General features: G+C 43.3%; 1 protein-coding gene across 1 annotated transcript in view; it reads right to left on the bottom strand.

The window, feature by feature from the left end:
* Positions 1-19,387, bottom strand: part of dvl1a (dishevelled segment polarity protein 1a) — a 21,232-nt gene extending 1,845 nt beyond the window's left edge. The window contains exons 1-15 of the mRNA XM_020611903.1: positions 18,955-19,387; positions 14,328-14,397; positions 11,759-11,880; positions 9,411-9,529; positions 5,497-5,635; positions 5,202-5,295; positions 4,993-5,062; positions 4,732-4,871; positions 4,167-4,243; positions 3,609-3,676; positions 3,417-3,494; positions 3,151-3,285; positions 2,379-2,546; positions 2,059-2,274; positions 1-91 (exon numbers count right to left, since the gene is read on the bottom strand). The exon at positions 1-91 is cut by the window's left edge and continues 1,845 nt beyond it. Coding sequence (XP_020467559.1) covers positions 1-91; positions 2,059-2,274; positions 2,379-2,546; positions 3,151-3,285; positions 3,417-3,494; positions 3,609-3,676; positions 4,167-4,243; positions 4,732-4,871; positions 4,993-5,062; positions 5,202-5,295; positions 5,497-5,635; positions 9,411-9,529; positions 11,759-11,880; positions 14,328-14,397; positions 18,955-19,124 — 1,757 coding nt within the window. The 5' untranslated portion in view covers positions 19,125-19,387. The remainder of the gene's footprint in view (positions 92-2,058; positions 2,275-2,378; positions 2,547-3,150; positions 3,286-3,416; positions 3,495-3,608; positions 3,677-4,166; positions 4,244-4,731; positions 4,872-4,992; positions 5,063-5,201; positions 5,296-5,496; positions 5,636-9,410; positions 9,530-11,758; positions 11,881-14,327; positions 14,398-18,954) is intronic.
* Between the last annotated feature and the right edge of the window lie 199 nt (positions 19,388-19,586).

The raw sequence follows: 19,586 nt of genomic DNA on the forward strand, positions 1-19,586 counted from the left end.
GATTCGCTGCATGCTGACCGATGAGCCTTCTCCTGCGGGGAGGAGCGTCTACCTTTGCCTGTGCTGGGGTTGGATCCACTGCTTCGGCTTCCTGTTGAGAGAAAGAAGCGCATGCATATTTTAGTTTAGCCTTCCACAGTACAGGTACACTTAATAAATGCACACATCCAACTCTTCAGGTACAGATGATTTAGAACCATCTGGTTTGCTAATGACTAACACTGAGCCAGAAGGTCACACATTAAACAAATAGAAAAGCTTGACGGAGACCTTGCAAACTGCTCCAGGCACTACAAATGTGTTATTATGTTGTGCAATATCAAGTCAAATTTATTAATGATATTAAATATAGTACATTACTACACTTTGTTTAAGGTGTGACTAGTTATTTCTTATGAAAACTAGCAATAATCAAGGGCAAACATGATGATCTCAGGAGGTTTCTTCCCCAGGTTTCACTAATACCACCAATTTAACCTGATGTCCATATTGAAACATCCACAGATTATAAATGTAAACATGATACACCTGCATCAGATGGACAATTCTACACCAAACCTTGATACAGAATAACAACAAATTTTATTATATTTTCACGTTTTTTGTCAGTTTTGACTTTAAAGTTGGTTAGTGTTATGTCTCAGTGCTGGTAATGCACACTGGTGGTATCACACTGATAGAGGTGTACCACGCTGCTGCAAAATCATTTCACACCTTCCACAGCCCAACAGTACTGGGTAAAGTGGTGCATGATTGCCTCCTATCTGTGGAAATTATAGCACAAGCCGCAGAGTGACTGCTCTGCATCATGCACCTCCCAGCACAGTACGAATGCATGCCCAGAGGTGCAGAGAGGGAGAATGGATTGTCAGGAGGATCACAGACTGGAAACACATGGACGAAGGAAGACATATGGGATGGACAGAGGAAAAAAAAATCCTTAAAGCTACGGTATGTTAGTTGGAGAATGTGGAGCAAAAGAGAAACAGAAGAACCAAAACAAGAAGAAGATGAGAGGTGTGATAGAGAGCAGAAAAAAAAAAAAAAAAGCAGGAGCAGCAGACGAGGAGAGGGGGTTAGAAGGCTTACCGGTTCCCCCAGTGTCCTGGGATTACCTCCTCCTTCAGTCTACCGTTGCCCAGCAGAAACAGAGGGAACAACAGAATTACACACACCTCCCAGCCCAGCCCTCCCGACACTACCTAATGTAGTCCTCTGCATCTGCCCCAAAAGCGCATAACTTGGCTGGCTGGCCCCTTTCTTGTCTTCCAACTAGAAAAATCTTCAAGATATAAAAGAACTGCCCATCAAAAATGCACACATGCTCTCATTCAAACAAGCAGGCGGAGGCAGAGTCACCAACAAGCACCTATTTGAAACAAAACTACAAACTGAATGCAAAAAATTTTATATATATAACCCATGACTATGTTTTGTCATGTCTGTCTTTTGAAAACCCAACTGAAAGACAGATTGAAAGCAAGGCACGAGAATCTCTGGATGACTCAAAACTGAAAATTAGACTGTTTGATGGTAACATGAAACTTACCCTTATCTGTCTGGACTGCCTGGTTTAAAATGTATACTTCAACCACACTATCACAGTGACCCACATAGCCTGTTTCTCCACTCTTCCTCAGCACAGATAGAAAAACACCATGCCTGAGCAACAAAAGCACTCTTACAGTTTGATTCAATGTGAAGACAAATGATCGTCTGAGAACTGATGGAGAGGGATGGACTCGATGTCAATCGGTTCGAGATGGCGATATGTAATCCCCCAGTTGAACAAAACTGCTTTGTGTACACACCCAGTACTGCAGAGCTGCCTGCTGCATGACTCAAGATGCTCATGACTGGCTTTGACAATACACATATTTCATTAATAAAAATACAATCTAATGTTAACTTCCTACCCAAAGAGCCAGAGAAGTTAACATTAGATTATGGCTAATGCCATGTTGCATGTTGAGCCGTTATCACATTCATTAATGACAGGAAAAGTCAAAAGGATGGAAAAGTCAAAGGCTCATCTCGCCCCTCCTCCTCACTGCTCACCCTCGCTGTGCTGGCTGCCTGCGCTCCCACTGTGGAAACTGTGGCACGGGTCAGAGTATCCTGGCGGGAAGCTGGGGGGTGCGGAGGGAAAGGGAGGGTAGGGGAACGGCTGCCCGCCCAGGGGCCAGGGGTTGCTGCTGGGAGGAAGCGGCGCTAGAGTGTCCTGTTCAGAGCCTCCACCACTGGATCCCTCATTTAAATTAAGTGATGCCATATCTTATTGGAGAAAAGCAGAACCAAAGAGGGGAAGGTTTAGTATAACGCTTGTATTTGTAAAACAGTCGTACACATTATTGACATGCTGAGAGAAGTGGGTGTACTTTGGCAGAGGTCCCCAAAGGTATAGTAGCACTGTTCGGAGAAGGTGATCTTGTTGACAGTGTGTCTCAGGTAGCCGTGCTTCAGCAGACTGCTTGCATACTTCCTTGCATCTCGTCGGTCCTTGAATCCTTCTACTCTTGAGTAAAGCCAGTCCACCACATCAGCACCTGGCACACCAACAAACACACACACAGACATGTAGGCTCCTGCTCAAATGAATTGAACAAATAGGAAAAATACTGGCGATTTGCACAACAACCACAGTAGCTGAAGTGGCTCGAGTTAGGAAAGCAGGTCAATCTTACAAGAAATGTGAATAAAGTTCATGGCACTTCCAGAGCTACAGGCATCAGACTTAGTGGTTAGAAGCAAAACCAATAAAAAACCTGCTCAAGAGAGTTGCAAATGAAAATTCTGAAAAAAAGATTTAGTCTGATTAGTACTTTAGAACAACAAAGACTTACTGTGATCACACATTTAATCATTCTTAGAATTTCAGCTTTTCCATTTACGAACCTCAAATAAACCTTTTCTTATTTTTGAGTCCTTAAATAAAATCTTTACTGGCACATAAATGCTTAGTCACAGGACCAATATTCAGACCAGTATGCAAACATACGGTATGTAGATCCGTTTGCCCATGCATGTTTCCAGTCTGCATGCATTGTTTACAGTAAATTAGGTTAAAAAAAAAACTCCAAGTCTTTATCTACAACAAACAAGGTTTTGCTTTTAGTTTTATCTGTTCCCACACAGCTCAGCCTCGCTCACCAATAACAGCATTGGCGATGGTGATCTTCAACCACATCCTGTCGCGAATCTCTAGACCAGAGTCAGGCAGCTGCATCACCTTGACGATGGTTGCCATGTCTGTTTTGCTTGCAGACAGAGGCAAGTCATCAAACTCTGGAATAGGAGAAGAGCTTATGAGAAAAAACTGACAAGCAGAGCTTATGAATTTCTTAAATGGCACAAGGGTATCATAATTACTATAGAAAACATGTCACACAAAGTGTGATAGAGATGATGGTTTTTACCATAGTGTGGATAAGGTCCTGTCAAGGCGGTGGTGTGCGAAATCCAGGCTGCAGGGTCAATGGGTCTCACTGGTTCAGCTGAACAAATAATACAGTGTAGCCAAGCATCAGTTAACTACTCCAAATGTAATAAACAAGTCTGATCTGGTAAAATGTGTTAAAGAAAATTAGATATTATCGGTGTGATCTTACCACGAGGGATGGTGAAGTAGCTTCGTGGAGACGGGTCCCAACATTTGGCAACAGTAAGACTAATAGGACTGGAGAAGAAGCAAATACAACATCAGTTAAACAGACTGTTTAAAGGAAAGTGTGGTCAAATAATAGTCTGGAGAGAACACACCACTGTCTAATACACAGTACTAACTACATGACTTGGTACTACACAGCTGTCACATGTGTGAAAATGTAGTTCTGCATCCATTGATTCTGCTGTGTCATGCATCAGCTCAGAGATCAGGTTTGTTTTTGAGTGAAAAGTCAACACAAGTCACTAAATGACACCACAGTCTGCATATTCATCACTGTAGAGTATTACAGTGTTGTATGTATTACAAAAGCTCTCTATAAACCCAGATTACCATCAGGAGAGCAGTAGCTCAGAAAGTCACTGGGCTTCTTTCACATTACAGTCGTAATTTAATTTTCTTTTTTTATAGGCTTTAAATCCTTTGCATACTCAAACAGTGTAAGATTACACTCTCAGTGTGCTCTGCAGCAGAGAGTTCAACAATCTAAACACGTTCTTACCCAGTTTTGGAAACAATCTCTCTGAGGATCCTCACAGCATCGTCATTGCTCATGTTCTCAAAGTTTACATCATTCACCTGGTTACCAGACAACAAAATATATATTTAACTCAAATCAAATGACTTTACAGTGTGTTTTCATGACTACAGTATTATTTTGAAGCTTTGCAGAGGTCTCAGATGTATTAAGGCACTTGTACTGTGCACACATTGATCACTGCAGTGCTCTTAGGCCTTGAGGTGCTTGCTACAGAAAGTCACCCTGTTATCTGCTTTCTATGGGATACACAGTCAAAAAGAAAGCTATAGTGTGAATACAACAAATTATAATCTGCCATTGTGTTTTTTATAATGGCAACAAAGATCAAAGGAGAGGCAGAATTATAACTTATACAAAAGAGCCTAGTAGCAGGAGTGAACACAAAACTGTGGTTATTAAGAGGCCACAACACTTCAGATAGAAATACAGTGACCTCTTCACATGTTTGGCTTTGACACTATAAAACAGCAGCAGCAGAGCTGAGACGCAAGACAATCTGTCAAACTGAAAGTGGCTTCTAACGCACCTGGAGGAGCATATCTCCAGGTTCTATTCTGCCGTCAGCAGCAACAGCTCCTCCCTTCATGATAGAGCCGATGTAGATTCCACCATCTCCCCGGTCATTACTCTGACCAACAATACTGATCCCCAAAAAGTTGTACTTCTCTGTCATGAAGAAAGCATAGTATACGGTCTGACGCAAAGTATTATAGTGATACACATATAATGAAATGATATATATCAAATTCTGATATAAAAATAGCAGCCGCTGAGAAATCAAGTTTACCCATGTTGAGCGTGACGGTGATAATGTTGAGGCTCATAGTTGAGTCTGTGATACTGCTGAAAGAAGAAGACTGGAAAGGCAGGGACAGGTTACAGTAAGTAAAGCAAAGTGGCATAAAGTCTATATCAATCAGCTTCTTCATATCTTTCTCGCACGAAGTGTCAGTTTCACTTTTAGCAGGGGCAGTGATGTGTCATAATGGTGCTCACCCGGTCTATCTTGGCCACCTTGTGCCTCCGTCGGCGGCGTTTGTGTCTGCGCATCAGCTGTGAAGAAGTGCTCTGTTCTGTGGAGCTACTGAGTCTAAAGCAGACACAGAAATTGGGAAAATAATGATATGGGAACAGAGTAAACTGAACCAACCTGGCGTGTTAAGCCAGTGTAAACATCTGTGTAAATGTACATCTGAGGAGTAAACTAAATAAAAATTTTGCTGTGCTTTACCACAATACACTTCAATTTTTGTAACCTGAGGTTTGCAGTGCTGTTCGTATAGTATGTTACCTGCTAGCGTCCTCATCTTCCTCGCTGTCAACAAATGAGCTCGACTCCAGCTCGCTGCTCATTACTGAGGTGCTGTCGTAACCCATGGCTGAGTCCCTTGCAGTGCGCTCGGATTTAGAGTGACCATTGATGCGAGGGACTGGATAGAGAAAGAGCGGAGCAGCAGTGAGTCAGCCAGGAGGTCACGCTGCTCGTTGCAGGGTCAGATCAGAAAGAGAGGGAGCATCCACGAGAGTCAGAGCGAGTGACAGTTAATGGAACAACATTGGCAGAAACAACTGGAGCTTTAATCTCTGACATCTGTTGGAGGACTGTGACATTACCAGAAACATGAAGTAAACAGCAGAAGTGGGATTTCAATCAGACCTTACAGCACAGTGGATGGAATGGCCCAAATGATAATGCATTACTGTGGCTTCAGTGCTTTAGAAAAGGTCTGAATAATCATTTACTTCCCAGCAGATTATGAATCCTTCCCCATACGTACACTGGCAGGGAGGTGGTGCTGTCTCAGGGTAACAGCGGATAGGCCGGAAAGATCTCCTAAGGCAAAGAGGGCGTGGCAGCCAGCGTATTCGCCGAGAGCAAACAAAACATTCCATCGGTGTGATAGTTCCCATGGCTAGCTCCGCCCAGACGGTCTTATGAAAGCTGAACTACTGCACATACAGTAAGCTCTCAATCAGCAGAGGGACTGTGAGGATTCACTCAGACATATTTCCTCCCACACATCAAAACAACACAAACAAAAAACAAGTGCGCAGGTTCACCAAGCCAGACTGAACCCTGTCTCTTTGCACACTGCTCCGTCTGTGCTAACTCCTCTGTAAAAACCATGTACCCCAGATGGTCTCTGACCATCAATTGACTGGCGAAAGGCTTCACATTTTATCTACAACAAAGGCAGCAACAAAATAGGGAATAAGCATTAAAATACACAAGTAACAAAACAAGAAGTGAGTGCTATGACTTAACAGCAAAGTCATTCATATCTAAAAGTTGGGAAATTTTAAAAGAAGAACCGAATGTAAGATGTTCATATTGTCTAATTTCTGGTAACTATGTCCAACAACTAAAAGTCAGTGTAACGGTTTAAAATGATCATTTCTCTACTGGGAAAAATGACCTCAAATACAGAAAGTCATCCTATGACAGCTGAATATCTGTGCAGATTCTCAGTCATCCAGGTCATAGTAAACCACATACCGCAACTGAAATAATATTTCGGTTGCGGTATGACAGCTGAATATCTGTGCAGATTCTCAGTCATCCAGGTCATAGTAAACCACATACCGCAACTGAAATAATATTTCGGTTGCGGTATGACAGCTGAATAAAGATAATAACATAATCAAGCTGTCTCTTCAAATAACTTTTTAAACTAACTTTCCAAAACCTCATCACAATGACCGAAACAAATGCATTACTCTAACAACAAAATGAAATCACCTGTATTATATATATACCATCAATGGATTTACCACAGCAAGTCCCTCTCACCTCAGCCCACACTCCCTTCATCTGATGCACAGAGAAACAGAGTCAGGAGAAAGTAAATGGTCTTATACTTGTATAGCGCCTTTCTACGCTTTTACAGCACACTCAAAGCGCTTTCACATTATTCGGCCATTCACCCATTCGCACTCCCAAGCACTCACACACCGGTGACATCACCGGGAGCAACTGGGGGTTCAGTGTCTTGCTCAAGGACACCTTGACATGTTGATTGGACAAGCCATGAATCGAACCACTAATTGTCCGGTTAGGAAACGACCTGCTCTACCTCCTGAGCCACAGCTGCCCCACTGTATTGCCTCCTCCCTCCCTCCATGGCACACAGCTATAGAATGACGGCTAATCTGTCTCTGACCAATCAGATGGTGGCACTCTCCAAAACAGACAGGAATAACATGGGATTTGAGATGATGTGCTCTGCCTTAGGTCAAAACACCATCAAGCTATTGAAAGCCAGATCTATTTAGCGGCATTTCTTCACAAAATTGATTTTAGGATGCTTTTTATAAACGAGGACAGCTGCTTTTGTGCTTTGTTTTACTGATTTAATTCAAGCATAAGTGCTTTGGCTTAGCTGTGTCTTCTTTGACCTTGAAATACTGGCAGCGCTGAACAGCATAACACTTTTTTCTTTTTCGGGCATTAAATGTTCACTGCAACAGTGTCATAACTGAATATTAGATTCTTGTCTTACAACAAAATGAAGATGTAGAGCAAACCTGGTGGCCTTGAAACCGGTCATATCCCATAAGTCCATGCTGTCACCTGGGTCTTGCACCTGTTCACCCTCCTAACTGATCACTGTGAAACTAACGCTCACGCCGAGACAGAATCACTTGAATCGTGAGGATAAGGTGACCGGGGAATTCCTGCCGCTGCTGATGCTGCAGGCAGCAAGGTGAAGAGGCGGGGCCATGGCTGTTTTTATAGCTCTTTTCTTCGAGCCCATGTGACTGTGAAAGCAGCTCATTAGCCAAATTGAATTACATTTCATTGCTTGCTAGATTTATGAGCCACGAAACTCCTACTAGACCACAAGGGACACACCCAATTCCCCCAATGGTTTCACTTAATTAGCTAGAAGCTGGTAAGCAAGGAGATGTGGGGAGAGAAAACAGAGAGAGGGAAACTGTGTGTGTGTGTAAGAGAGAGAGAGATGATCCTTAAATAATTCTCTCTCTTCTGTCATCTGTGTGATAGTGTGATTTGTGTTGACATCAGTAAACAAAGAGGAGAATGGAGAAGAGTTCATTAGGCTTGAGGTATTACTGTATCACCCATATAACAGCAGATGTGTAGTTGGCGCTTAGTAGCAGTGGATGTGATGTGGTGAGCGCCAACAGCGTCTCATGCCAAATCAACAGCACCATTATAAGATACGCTGGAGTGTGATCATGCTGTTACTATGCTAAGATCCAGTTCAATCTGTTTCCAGCACACGAGACACTTCCTGCTCTTTCTGCAACCCCAACCTGATGCTCCGCTCTGTGCTACTAATTGCACCACATAAATTAATGAGTATTTGGTTAATGAGCCTGGAGCACAGGATGCAAAGAGCCGAGCTTGCTGTGAAGAGAGGACAAGGGGAGGGAGAGACGGCGAGAGAGACAACTGGCTTTGCTGTGAGTAAAAACAACAGCAGACTGCGAGCATTAGAAGCTGCTTGTTTTAGTGCCTCACATTTTGCCAAAATGCCAGTGAGGCATAAGAAAAGAACAAATCAAAGTGGAAATGCCAAAATATTGCAGGTATGATGATAGTGATAACAAAGCATACATTTTCCTGTAGCACCCTGCTCCTTTGTTGTGGGCAGCGCAGATAAACTATCCTAGTAAAAATAGCCAACCTGGAAAGAAGAGCAATCCATCAGAAGGAGCAGGGAGAAAGCCGTCCTCCTCCAGCCAAAATGATTTAATACAATTTGCTGCAGAAAAATTCCAAAACAATAAAGCGGATGCCTTTGTACTCATTAACAATTCTCAGAGGCTTTTAAAATGAAGAGCCTGGATGTGGACGACGTGTTTATATTTCAATAATAGCTGAAACAGACTTTGCTCTGATATTTTACAAAACACAGGTGTCCTCTGACAGGGTATAATCATCATATAAGAGTGGAAAACAGCCTCTGACCATAAACCTGAGCCACACATAGGAAACAGAAGAAGAGCAATTACTGGGCAAGACAGCACTTTTTACTTTCTTCACTCTCCTGAGAATTTGGGGATCTGTGTGTTTCTTGGTTTGATCTGGCTGAAGTTTAACATGTGATCCCTGAGGGTCTTTTTCCCTCAGGGATCATGGGGATGTTCTTGAGTAAGACACACTGAAATGTAATAACTTCAAAATGACGGGATAATTGCATTTTTAGGATCCATCTGCTCCTTGTTGATAATACTTACGCTCAGTTTCTCGCGCTCTCCTCCGTGCACGCTCTCTCTCTCGCTCTCTACGGTGGCTCAGGAGAGACTCTGTACCCGTCTCGGTGTCCAGGCCATCTCGACTACTCACTGCATTGGCACTGCAACACACACAATGGAAAACTTCAGTCGGATCCATAATGACGGGCAAAACACACACTCGCTCTCTCACGGAAAGTCTTCAAATGAATTCTCTTTCCAGCCTGTGACCAACACACTTGCACATACTCCCCAGCTACATTATACCTGTGTCTGTTATAATATCTGTTTGTCTGCCATTCAGCCTTAGGGGAATATGCAACTCATATTATAACTGTTTCAAATTCAGTCCCTCTGGCCAAAATAGCAGTTTCATTGTTCTGTGGTATGTGATGTGTTTTTCACTAAGTGTCATTAATGACCAGATACCCTGAGAGGGAGCCATTCTGGACAATACTGGCATTAATGAGACCTATTGAAAGCCCAGATGGTGCCTGGAGCATGACTGGGTGAGAGACAGAGAGGGAAGAATGACAGATCGCATAAAAAGCAAGCGAGAAGTGGTAGATCAGGTTTGGGCTGAGCAATAAGCCAGCTTGTGTAGTTGGGGTCCAGGAGGGGTCTGGGGGTCTGGAGGGGCTGGAGGGCAGACTGTTATTCTGTCAGAGGGCTGGAGACACTGAGGCCTCAGGCGCTAGGGTTAAGGGACTTACACAGCCACCAGGCATCTAGGAAACCTGACACCGGTGGGAACTCGACACAGCCTTGTCAATCTCACTTAGGAATGCATGCAACATGTACCTTACACCTGCATAAGTGGTTGCATTTGTGCATTCAAGCACACTCCTTTGGCAGTGACATACAGTGTCATAGTGTATAAAAAGAACAAAACAGGCATAAAACACAAACATCATCCTACAACAGTAATGTCCCCACACACCTCAGTGGCAATGTGGGGATGATCAATGCAAATGAAAAACAAGAGCAGACAGGATGCTGCTGCGTCTGCTGTGTTCACTCAGCAGGATAAAGGGCTCAGTGAGGCATGCTTACACGCCTCTGCTACGGAGTTCTAATGGGTGCACCTGAGCTGGGCTTCACCACCATAGGTCAGCGCATGTATGCAAATATCACCAGAGATGTGTAGTTTGCTGACTGCATGTCTGAGCGTCTGTCAGCTGACCAGCCAGGAAGACAAAAAATGCTTTTAATGTCTGTTAATCCGGATTACCATGGAGAAGCACATCAGTTGTATCCATTCTCTGCCCCAAACGCCTTTTCTGTGTGCTCATCAAATAGAGCCATTCACACAAACAAACACATGACATGCATGAATAAAGCACAAAGAGAAAATTAAGTGTTAATAATATTCCAGCTATTTACTGTGAGCAGTAAAGGGTTGAAGGCTGTGTTCATTTCAGAAGGAGAGGAGCTTCGCTGCAGGGACTTGACCATTCTGTTTCTCTGAGAGAAAGGCCTGCCTGTATGACTCAAAGGGGGAAACCGAAAGAGAGAGTGAGGGAGGGGGCGGGCGGGGGGAAATGACGTTGGCATGAGAAGGCCAGCACGCTGTCATTTGCTCCACAAGGTGGCAGCAGTCCTAGTGAAACCTGGCTGGGAACAATAAAACCTTCAGTCCAGCTGACAGCCAAGCAGCAGAGAGCTGCCCACAGAGGGCAAAAGCAAGCTGAGGTGTCAAACACTGGATAAAGAGACACACCGAGACATGACAGATTGCTGTTCTCAATATAGAGCCTCAGCCATATTGCTGTAGCGCTATAATGGCAACAACCCTTGCCCCCACAACCCCCAGCTATATTTAGCTTAGGATTTCTCCTCAGCAAGTACAGCAACATTCTCTAATCCGCCGATATGAAGCCACAGTCTGGCTCAGGTAACCATCATCAGGTTTAGCTCTTACACACTAATGTGTTTTGGGGACATTTAATACATTTTATTATTTGAGTATGGATGAATGCAACAGGCCTTACTGTGTGCCAAGTATTAGCCCAGAGATGTTTATGCTGCGGAGGCTATTTAGAGAACCAGTAGCACTGGTTTACATAGATGAACAACTTACTCCATGGTTGAGTGGGTGGGTGGGAAGATGCACATAAGTGGGAAAAATGCTCACACCTATGCGCATGTTCCAGCACTCAAGCTTTAGCAGGTACTTCATTCCATATTCACACACAGGCGTATAAAACCTCTGAAACTCTCTGATGAGCTATCCACATTCTGATTAACACATATGGTACACTGTGATATAAAAAGGTCGCCCAGTGCACAGGGTTGTGCGCTTGAATACATCTGCCTAGATGCATATGACACGTGTTAATCAGGCTACTTACTGGAAGGAGGGGGGGCGTGAGTCTCCAATGCCCCCTGTTCTCTCCAGAGGAGGGGGCAGCTCTGGATGGCTCTCTGTGCACTGAGACCCTCCATCAGAGTGGGTACTCTCTGCCAGGACCAACTGAGACAGAAGGTGAAGAACATAAAAGTTTCACTGTAGACCAGATACATTAAGCTCTGAGAAAAACTCAAACAGTGACGCATAGTTTTGTTGAATGAAATAGGCCCTTAGTGTGGAGAGAAAGAAGATCAAAAACAACCTCAAAAGACCGCAGCACCACAGAGACACACATGTTTGTGCACAAGTATGCATGCGATGCCAGAATAAGGCCTACAGATGACTGGGTGGCTCTGCATAGACTACGTGGGAAACACGGTGAGTGACAAAGAAACTTAGAAGACCACAGTGCCTCTACTCAGCTGAGTGTCAGTACAAAGGATGATGCACGTTGACCCAGAGATACGGCTTCTCTCCTTTCATCTGAGCCACGATAATGAAAGATAAAGCAGGCGGCCGTGGAAGGACTATGATATAGACTATGATTATTCTAATGCAAGCATTGAGATTCACAGGTAACACTAGATTCTTAAATGAACCTCCATTTCAAAGACTGAAAGTAGTGCTGTCTGAGACAGCTCACTGGATTATTTTATATAAGAACCATGTGGCCAGGGGCTGATCATAGAGCTGCAGCTGCTGCTGAGACTTGAGGAATGTAACCAATAATGAAAATACCAATATAAAAAATACAGTATTTTCAACACTCCCCATACAGAGACTAAAACTAACTGTTAATGTGTATCAGTCCTGGATTATCTGATTTGTCTGTGCCGTAGACCTCCATTGTTGTTCAAACATGATTTAAAAACACATCAGGGGAACACACCGCTGCACTGGGTGACATGTTTCCTCATTTTTAAACAAATATTAGGGTCTTGTATTTTGCAAACTATCCAGAGATCTTGTGCATGCTCAGCTCACTCTTGCTTGCTTCAAATGACTTAAAAGGTTATGGCTGTTCACAGCCTTTCTGGCAACATTTTCAAAAAGTATGAGGGTCTGGTGTCACCCAGTGCAGCGGTGTGTTCCCCTGATGTGTTTTTAAATCATGTTTGAACAACAATGGAGGTCTACGGCACAGACGAATAACCTCATCTAGAAAAGAGAGACGACAGATATTAATCATGAGTAGAGGCAGATAACTGTTGTTTTTAGTTTCTGTGTGGGGAGTTTGGAAAATCCTGTTAATATAGAAAATGACCAGCCCTGTCCTTTAACAACAGGGTTAAGTCGATTTAACAGCCATGTTTGCTAGTACCGTACAGAGGTGCATTAGATTTGGGCCAAAAGTGCCAGACAGCTGAATTTCAATTCTTTAATTAGACATTTTTAAAAACATTTCGCCACATTGCAAAACTTAAAAACTTTTACACAAACTTTATTTATTTATTTATTATTTATATCTGTTTTCCATTATATACAAATGAAAGATATTGAAATCACTGTATCAAAAGCCTTGTTAATAAATATTCTGTTACTCTGTGATTAAATTGATGAAATAATAGCTCATACTTATCATAACTTTTAATTAGTCAGAAATAATTACTGTTAGAGCGAGCAATCTACAGATTTATCCCTGTAGCTGGAGGTCGAAGAAACTTTGACTGGGTTCAGCCCCGGTGAATATTTGACAGCAACGCTTTTCATTAACAGGAACCTGATATTATTTGAAGCAGCAAAATACATTTACACACTTCTTCTAATTATGTTGCAGGCTTCCCTATCGAACCAGGTAAACAATGTTAGGAATATATACAATGGGCACTTTGTGTCTACATTGAATTCATTTATACTTATCAATACATCTGTGATTTACCTATAGTGAGTGAGTGGTGCCATGAGTGCCCTGGTTTAAAACAATGTGGGAGCCACTGCTAAATCAAATGTGAATAAAAGTTTAAGATGCATATATTTGGGCCAACTGGTTGTTGAGAGGTCTTTTCAACCTTGTTTAAACATATGCACAGGCTTCAAGCCCTGTTGTCAGATAGTATCGACACTGATTAAGTGTTATTGAAGGAGATGATCCCTAACAACTCTACAGCCACCAGTGTGTGGCTGATTCCAGGTTGTGGACAGATAATGAATTTCCCCACAGAAACATTTATATAACTGCACTGCAAAAACATGAACAAAAAAGTACCAAGTGTGCAGATTAAATGAGCATCCTGTCAAAGTACTTTATACATTGTTGCTCTTAGTCTTCACAACACCATTTATCTTCCATAATTACAAAACACCACAAAGCTCGAGAAGTCAATGAAGCAACCTACTACCAGATACAGTAGGATGCGTTAAATGCATGAGTGTTTGTTTTAGTATTAAATGCAGCATCTTCAGTTTGTGTTTTCTTACAGTGACTATGTTTAATGGAATCGCTCAAGGTGTAGAGTGTTTAAAAAGCTCTGTGGACATGTTGCATCATTACATTTCCATCTTTCATGTGCTGGCACTGCACAGACAGTCAAGCAGACGGGCTGCACCAGTGGACCATCCATCTCACTTACCCAGGACACTACTCTCCCATTGAAACAGGGCAGCTTGGCGTTGTCATCGGAAATCTCTTCTTTGACAACCCTGGGGGACAGGCAAACACACAGAGTCAGGCTAACTGACTGAAGGACTCCGAGTCAGCTCAACAACACAACACAGTACAGGCTGGAGACAGTTCTCTGCACTGCTGACAGAAACTAAGAGACATTCAGGCTTTGTAAGTCACATTTTCCACATGGCTTTCAACCAGCTGTGTACCTTCGCTAGCACAGGTACGCTTAAGCAGTCATGCCACCAGTGATTTATGGGTGTCACAGCTGTCGAGCCAGTTCCACTAAGCACAACAATGTCATAAGAGCCACTCAACCTGGCAAACACAGGGTCATAAAACAGTAACAAATGTTCCTAATAGTAAATGTGCACAGGTGTGTGTCTTTCCTGAAGTAGATAGACTCTCATAGCTGTGACAACAGGGTGTCAAGGCACAGAGTGTGTATTAATAGAGTGATGGAGTGGGTGAGCAAAAATACCTCCCAATTACCCTCTGACCTGCTGGGACACAGTTCAGCAGCAACCACTCACCACTGCTGTTGGCGTGGAGATGAACATCTTACATAATGACACACGGGGCTAAAACACTCTGATATATTTACCAGTTTCCATTATAGCTCCTTAGGTGTCTTTATATATGGTGTGTTTGTTTATTTGCAAAGGATTTTCTCAGAAATGGTACAACCGAGCATTTTGGAAACTGTGTGGAGATCTCACATTAGCTTCTTGGCTTTGAACAGAGAATGTGAAAAGGAAGAGGCATGACTTGAGAGCAGCAGGAAAGCCTAAGACGATTTTACACAGGGGTGCTTTTGACAGAGACGTCACAGCTTTTTTCCCACTTTGTGTTTGCCAGAACTTCCCTGCTGCTGACATGATTAGCCAAGCTAGTTGTGTTTTGCGTGCGCTGTATTCCTGGGAGTTGTGGATGGAGATAACGTAGCCTTGTAACTGCAAGTGACAACCACTGAGTCTGCCGCTGTGGCCTGACCCACCTCGGGGAGGAAAAGGGAGGAGGGGGCGAGGGCTGAGTCTGCCAGCTGCTTGTTAGGTAGGAAGTGTTTGCATCCTCTCTCTCATGCTGCACGAGCAGCTGTAAGATGACTTGTGAGGATGTGGGAGTGGCCGGCACCAATGAAATATGAGCAAAGCTTCGTCGTTCTCACACTCACACTGGTCACCAGTGGAACCGCTACTGGTAAATAAACCCCTTAAAGATGTCTCTGTTGTAAGAACTGAAACAGAACCAAGACAACAGGTGAGGTCTTTAACAGGTAATAAAATTCTTCTTGTGAATGTCCTGGATTCTTTTTAGCTCCACTCCTGAACTCTCATCTAGCTGCATAACATGCACACAGACCATAAACTGTGTTTAAAGAGGAACGTGTCTGGTGTGGGCTGCTGTCACAAGTCTGACTTGTCAGAGCTGACAGCTTAACTAGGTTTTAACAGATTTCACAGGATAATGACACAAGATTTACCCTGGTGATCCCTCAATATTCTACTGCTGGGGATATATTTGTGTAGCTGGGGAAGATTAGATGTGTTTGTTTATAGTCTGAGAGACTGAGGAGGGCTGGGTAGTAAACAGCCTAAACCAGGGGCAGGGGAAGTCAGCCAACACCAGCCAGCAGTCCAGGGACTTTGGAGGGACGATGCTAATAATAATAATATAAACAGGGAAACAAAATATATGATTATCAATAGACAGATTTCAATATGACACAAAGTCTGACTGAGTAAATAACTTGATTGAACTTTAACTATATAGAAAACATTTACTAAGAGCACACATACTCTTGATGGTACGTTCAACACTGTAGCTGTGTGGTGCATAATAAAACAGTTTGGAGGTTTTAGTTCTTTTTCCACTCATGTCACTTTAAGACAAGCAGTGTACAGTCAGTAAGAGCGCTGTTGTTAATGCTGTGAAATCGAAGCGCAGTATAACCTTCGGATCTGTCACAATCCTCAACCAGCACGAAGAAGCGAGGCAGTGAGGCAGGAGTGCATCTGCACAAAAAGCTGCAGACTTCTGTCCTCTAACTACCGAGGCTTAGCAGAGGAAACATCCCCCCACCAGCCCCCTGTTTTCTGAGGCACAAACAAACCTGTTTCTTTCAGACCTTCAGCTTGGCTGCTTCCTCAGCTCCTGAGCGTCTCTGTGACTTGCATTATAGTGAAGTCTCAAACCCGCTCACCACCAGTGCCAGCAACAAGACGCCATATCATCACCTTGAAGTCTTATAAAAAGCCAAGTGGGTTGCTTCAAAACAACCCAGCCTCAATTAGGTCCCTGTCTTATGAATATAGATGAATGAATGAAATTTACTGAAAGATAAACAACCGAGGAATGAAACGTGCACGAAGAAACCGTCAACGTTTCATTTTCTGTGCTCTGTTGTTTGACAGAGCTCAGACGCCTCAGCCCATAGTTACATGTATGAACTGACTGTGGTAAGCTGAGGTGTTTTAGGGGGTAAACCATTTATACCATTTATCATATTTGTGTGGCCAGTGCTTAAAGAGCTGATATGGCCAACACAATGTATTTCACCAATCCCATAAAGAAATGGCTGGATTTTCCTGCACAGCAGGGGGTCCGCTACAGAGGACCTTGCACTGGCTGCTCATTTACATTTCAAACACTGTCTATAACTGCAAGGGATTTGATGTTTTCCCTCTCCACTCAGCAGTCTTATTCCTTTCTAGCTATTTCTCCGGCAGCCATACTGTTTGTGTGTATGCAGTACCGCCAGCATGACTACCACAAAGCGCTTCTATCTTCTGCGCCTTTGACTGGCTTTGCTTCTATACTGTGCCAATACCATACGGCACTCACAGAGCCTGAATATTCAACCTCAAAGGCTGGACTGCTCATAGAGTTGCCTTTATAAACAGTGCATAACAGCCCTGTGTGCAGTTCACACCTGAATTTAACATGCCTTGTTGATGCACACTCAGTAGCCCGTTGGCCTGCTACAGCAGTGTATTCAGCAACATGGAGCTGCGTCTCCATGTGGTGAGAGCAAACGTGCTTTGTTTGTTTCCATAATCTGCTTGTCGATCACCTGAGGCCCAGCAAGCAGCTCGGCCTGCAGTGGAAGAGAGGCAGGAAGCCGGGGCCGAGGACAAAGCGGCACACTGAGCCTACTCTACCACAAGGAAGAGCCAGTTTCCCTCACAAGGTCAAGCTGTAGTGGAAATGTATAGCGTTTGGCACTATAGACACTGCCTGTCTCTGCATGTCCTTCATTCATGTTTGCAGTTACATTGCTAGATATTAATGTGAGTGGTCCCATGTATGACTGACTGGGATGAGAAACAGGCAGTGACACAAGTATGTCATCCCAACCAGAGGCCTGACACGTGTCAATTATGCTGACGGAGAGAGATAAAGAACTTTTCAGACCTGGTGCACCTCCTGAAAATCAAGATGGGATTACAAAAAGTGGAACTGAGAGGAGAAAAAGAAAAGAAGAGAAAGAGGGAGGAAATAGTTCTGGGGGAGGAAGTTCCTGTGACTTACTGGGATAAAAGTCACCGTGTAAAGTGATGACACAAAAAAGACAGATTACTGAATTAATTCAAATTACAATAATTTGGCAAGAAATCTCATTCATACTAGATGAAAATGTTTTGTTTTGGTTCCATAGCTAATACTATAAAATAATCTGTATTCAAATTATGCATCTACATTACTGTAAGTACCTAACTGAATAGTCAATGGACTGGGAGGTCAAACGAGTGCTCATTATCTGTGTCTTGTATTTAAAATTTAAATTACATTAATAATCAGCCTCCTTGAAAGTCCAGTGCTACTGTAATAACACAGTCTATAATACAGTGATCATTCAAAACAAGAATGCAATTATGAGGATGTAATGATGTTTGACAGATCTCCACCTCTGGGGCAATTAGTGTAAATACAAACATTGATTATATGACTGCACATTTAATATTCACTGTATAAACGGCCTGTGGTTGCTACGTTCCCTCTGGATTCACCTGGAGTTCATTGTGCGTTGTTGTCGGTTAAGAACAACAACAGGATTTAAGGCCTTAATGAGTGGATGGAAATAAAACCACATTTTTAAAATGGCCATCTCTAATGGTCATAGTAAAAAAAAAAAAATCACATGCTATAATAACCGGACACAGGGAAACCAAAACAAAAAAATATGAAACCTGAGAACCTGAACATGTGCACGCTTAGTCAGCAATGCTCTGACATTTAAATACCACATATTAATATGGGTTGAAACGCTGACATGAATACGAGGAGCAGGGCTCTGGCTCTGTCTAATACATGCAGGGCTGCGTCACTGGGGCTCTGGACAGATCTGGTCTCACTTCAAACACTCGTGGCTCCTCCACTGCGCACAGGATAGCCTGCAATAAAGAGCAGGTGCCAGGAGCATGGAGCGAGACGCGACACTATAGTTTGTGCACGTTACAACGCTGCAGCTGGGATTGTTTAGTACTACCCAAATGCGTTGTGTCAGTACGCACTCCAATAATAAACAGGCATAAATATGAAGTGAGCCAGGCGAATGGGGCCAATAATAACCACCGACAGTCACCACTTACCCAAAATCCTGGTCCATGGATTTGAAGAAGAATTTGTAGCTACTGACCGGTCGATTGTTGAGGACATTTTTAAAATCCGCTAAGGTGACTTTTTCTGGAGAAACGGACAGTTTGACCAGATAAGGAGTCTCTTCTTCGTCGATGTGATAAATTATTTTAGTCTCCGCCATGAGAGAGAGGGGAGGACAATTATTGACACAGGAAAGGAACAAGGGTTGGCAGCGCAATAAACAGGCCTGCTATGTTACCCGCAACCCGGAGAAAACATAACAGCATTCCCTAACACATAAGCCCGTATAACCCACGGTGGAAGATAAAGCTCTGTGTCTTTGGCAAACACAGCGGAAATCCAGACATAATGTCGTTATGTAGCCTATTCCTGCTCCAGTGTGAGTCGCTACGGTGGCTCTCTCGGCACTAAAACAGGAAGGGACAGTCCACATCCTTGCGATGTGGAGTTGGGAATATATTTTTCACATCTAATTGTTTAGACAGTGCTGTCATCTAGCGGTGTCTCGGAGCTGCGCGCAGGCCCGTGTGCGCTTCTTATACAACACACTCCTACTGTTCCACTGCGCAGTACGGGCGCACGAAGGACCGGAGAGGAAGTGCGCCGACAAGTCTGAACGTTC

The sequence above is a fragment of the Monopterus albus genome, unplaced genomic scaffold (assembly GCF_001952655.1).
Source record: "Monopterus albus unplaced genomic scaffold, M_albus_1.0 scaffold118.1, whole genome shotgun sequence".
NCBI classification, from domain to species: domain Eukaryota; kingdom Metazoa; phylum Chordata; class Actinopteri; order Synbranchiformes; family Synbranchidae; genus Monopterus; species Monopterus albus.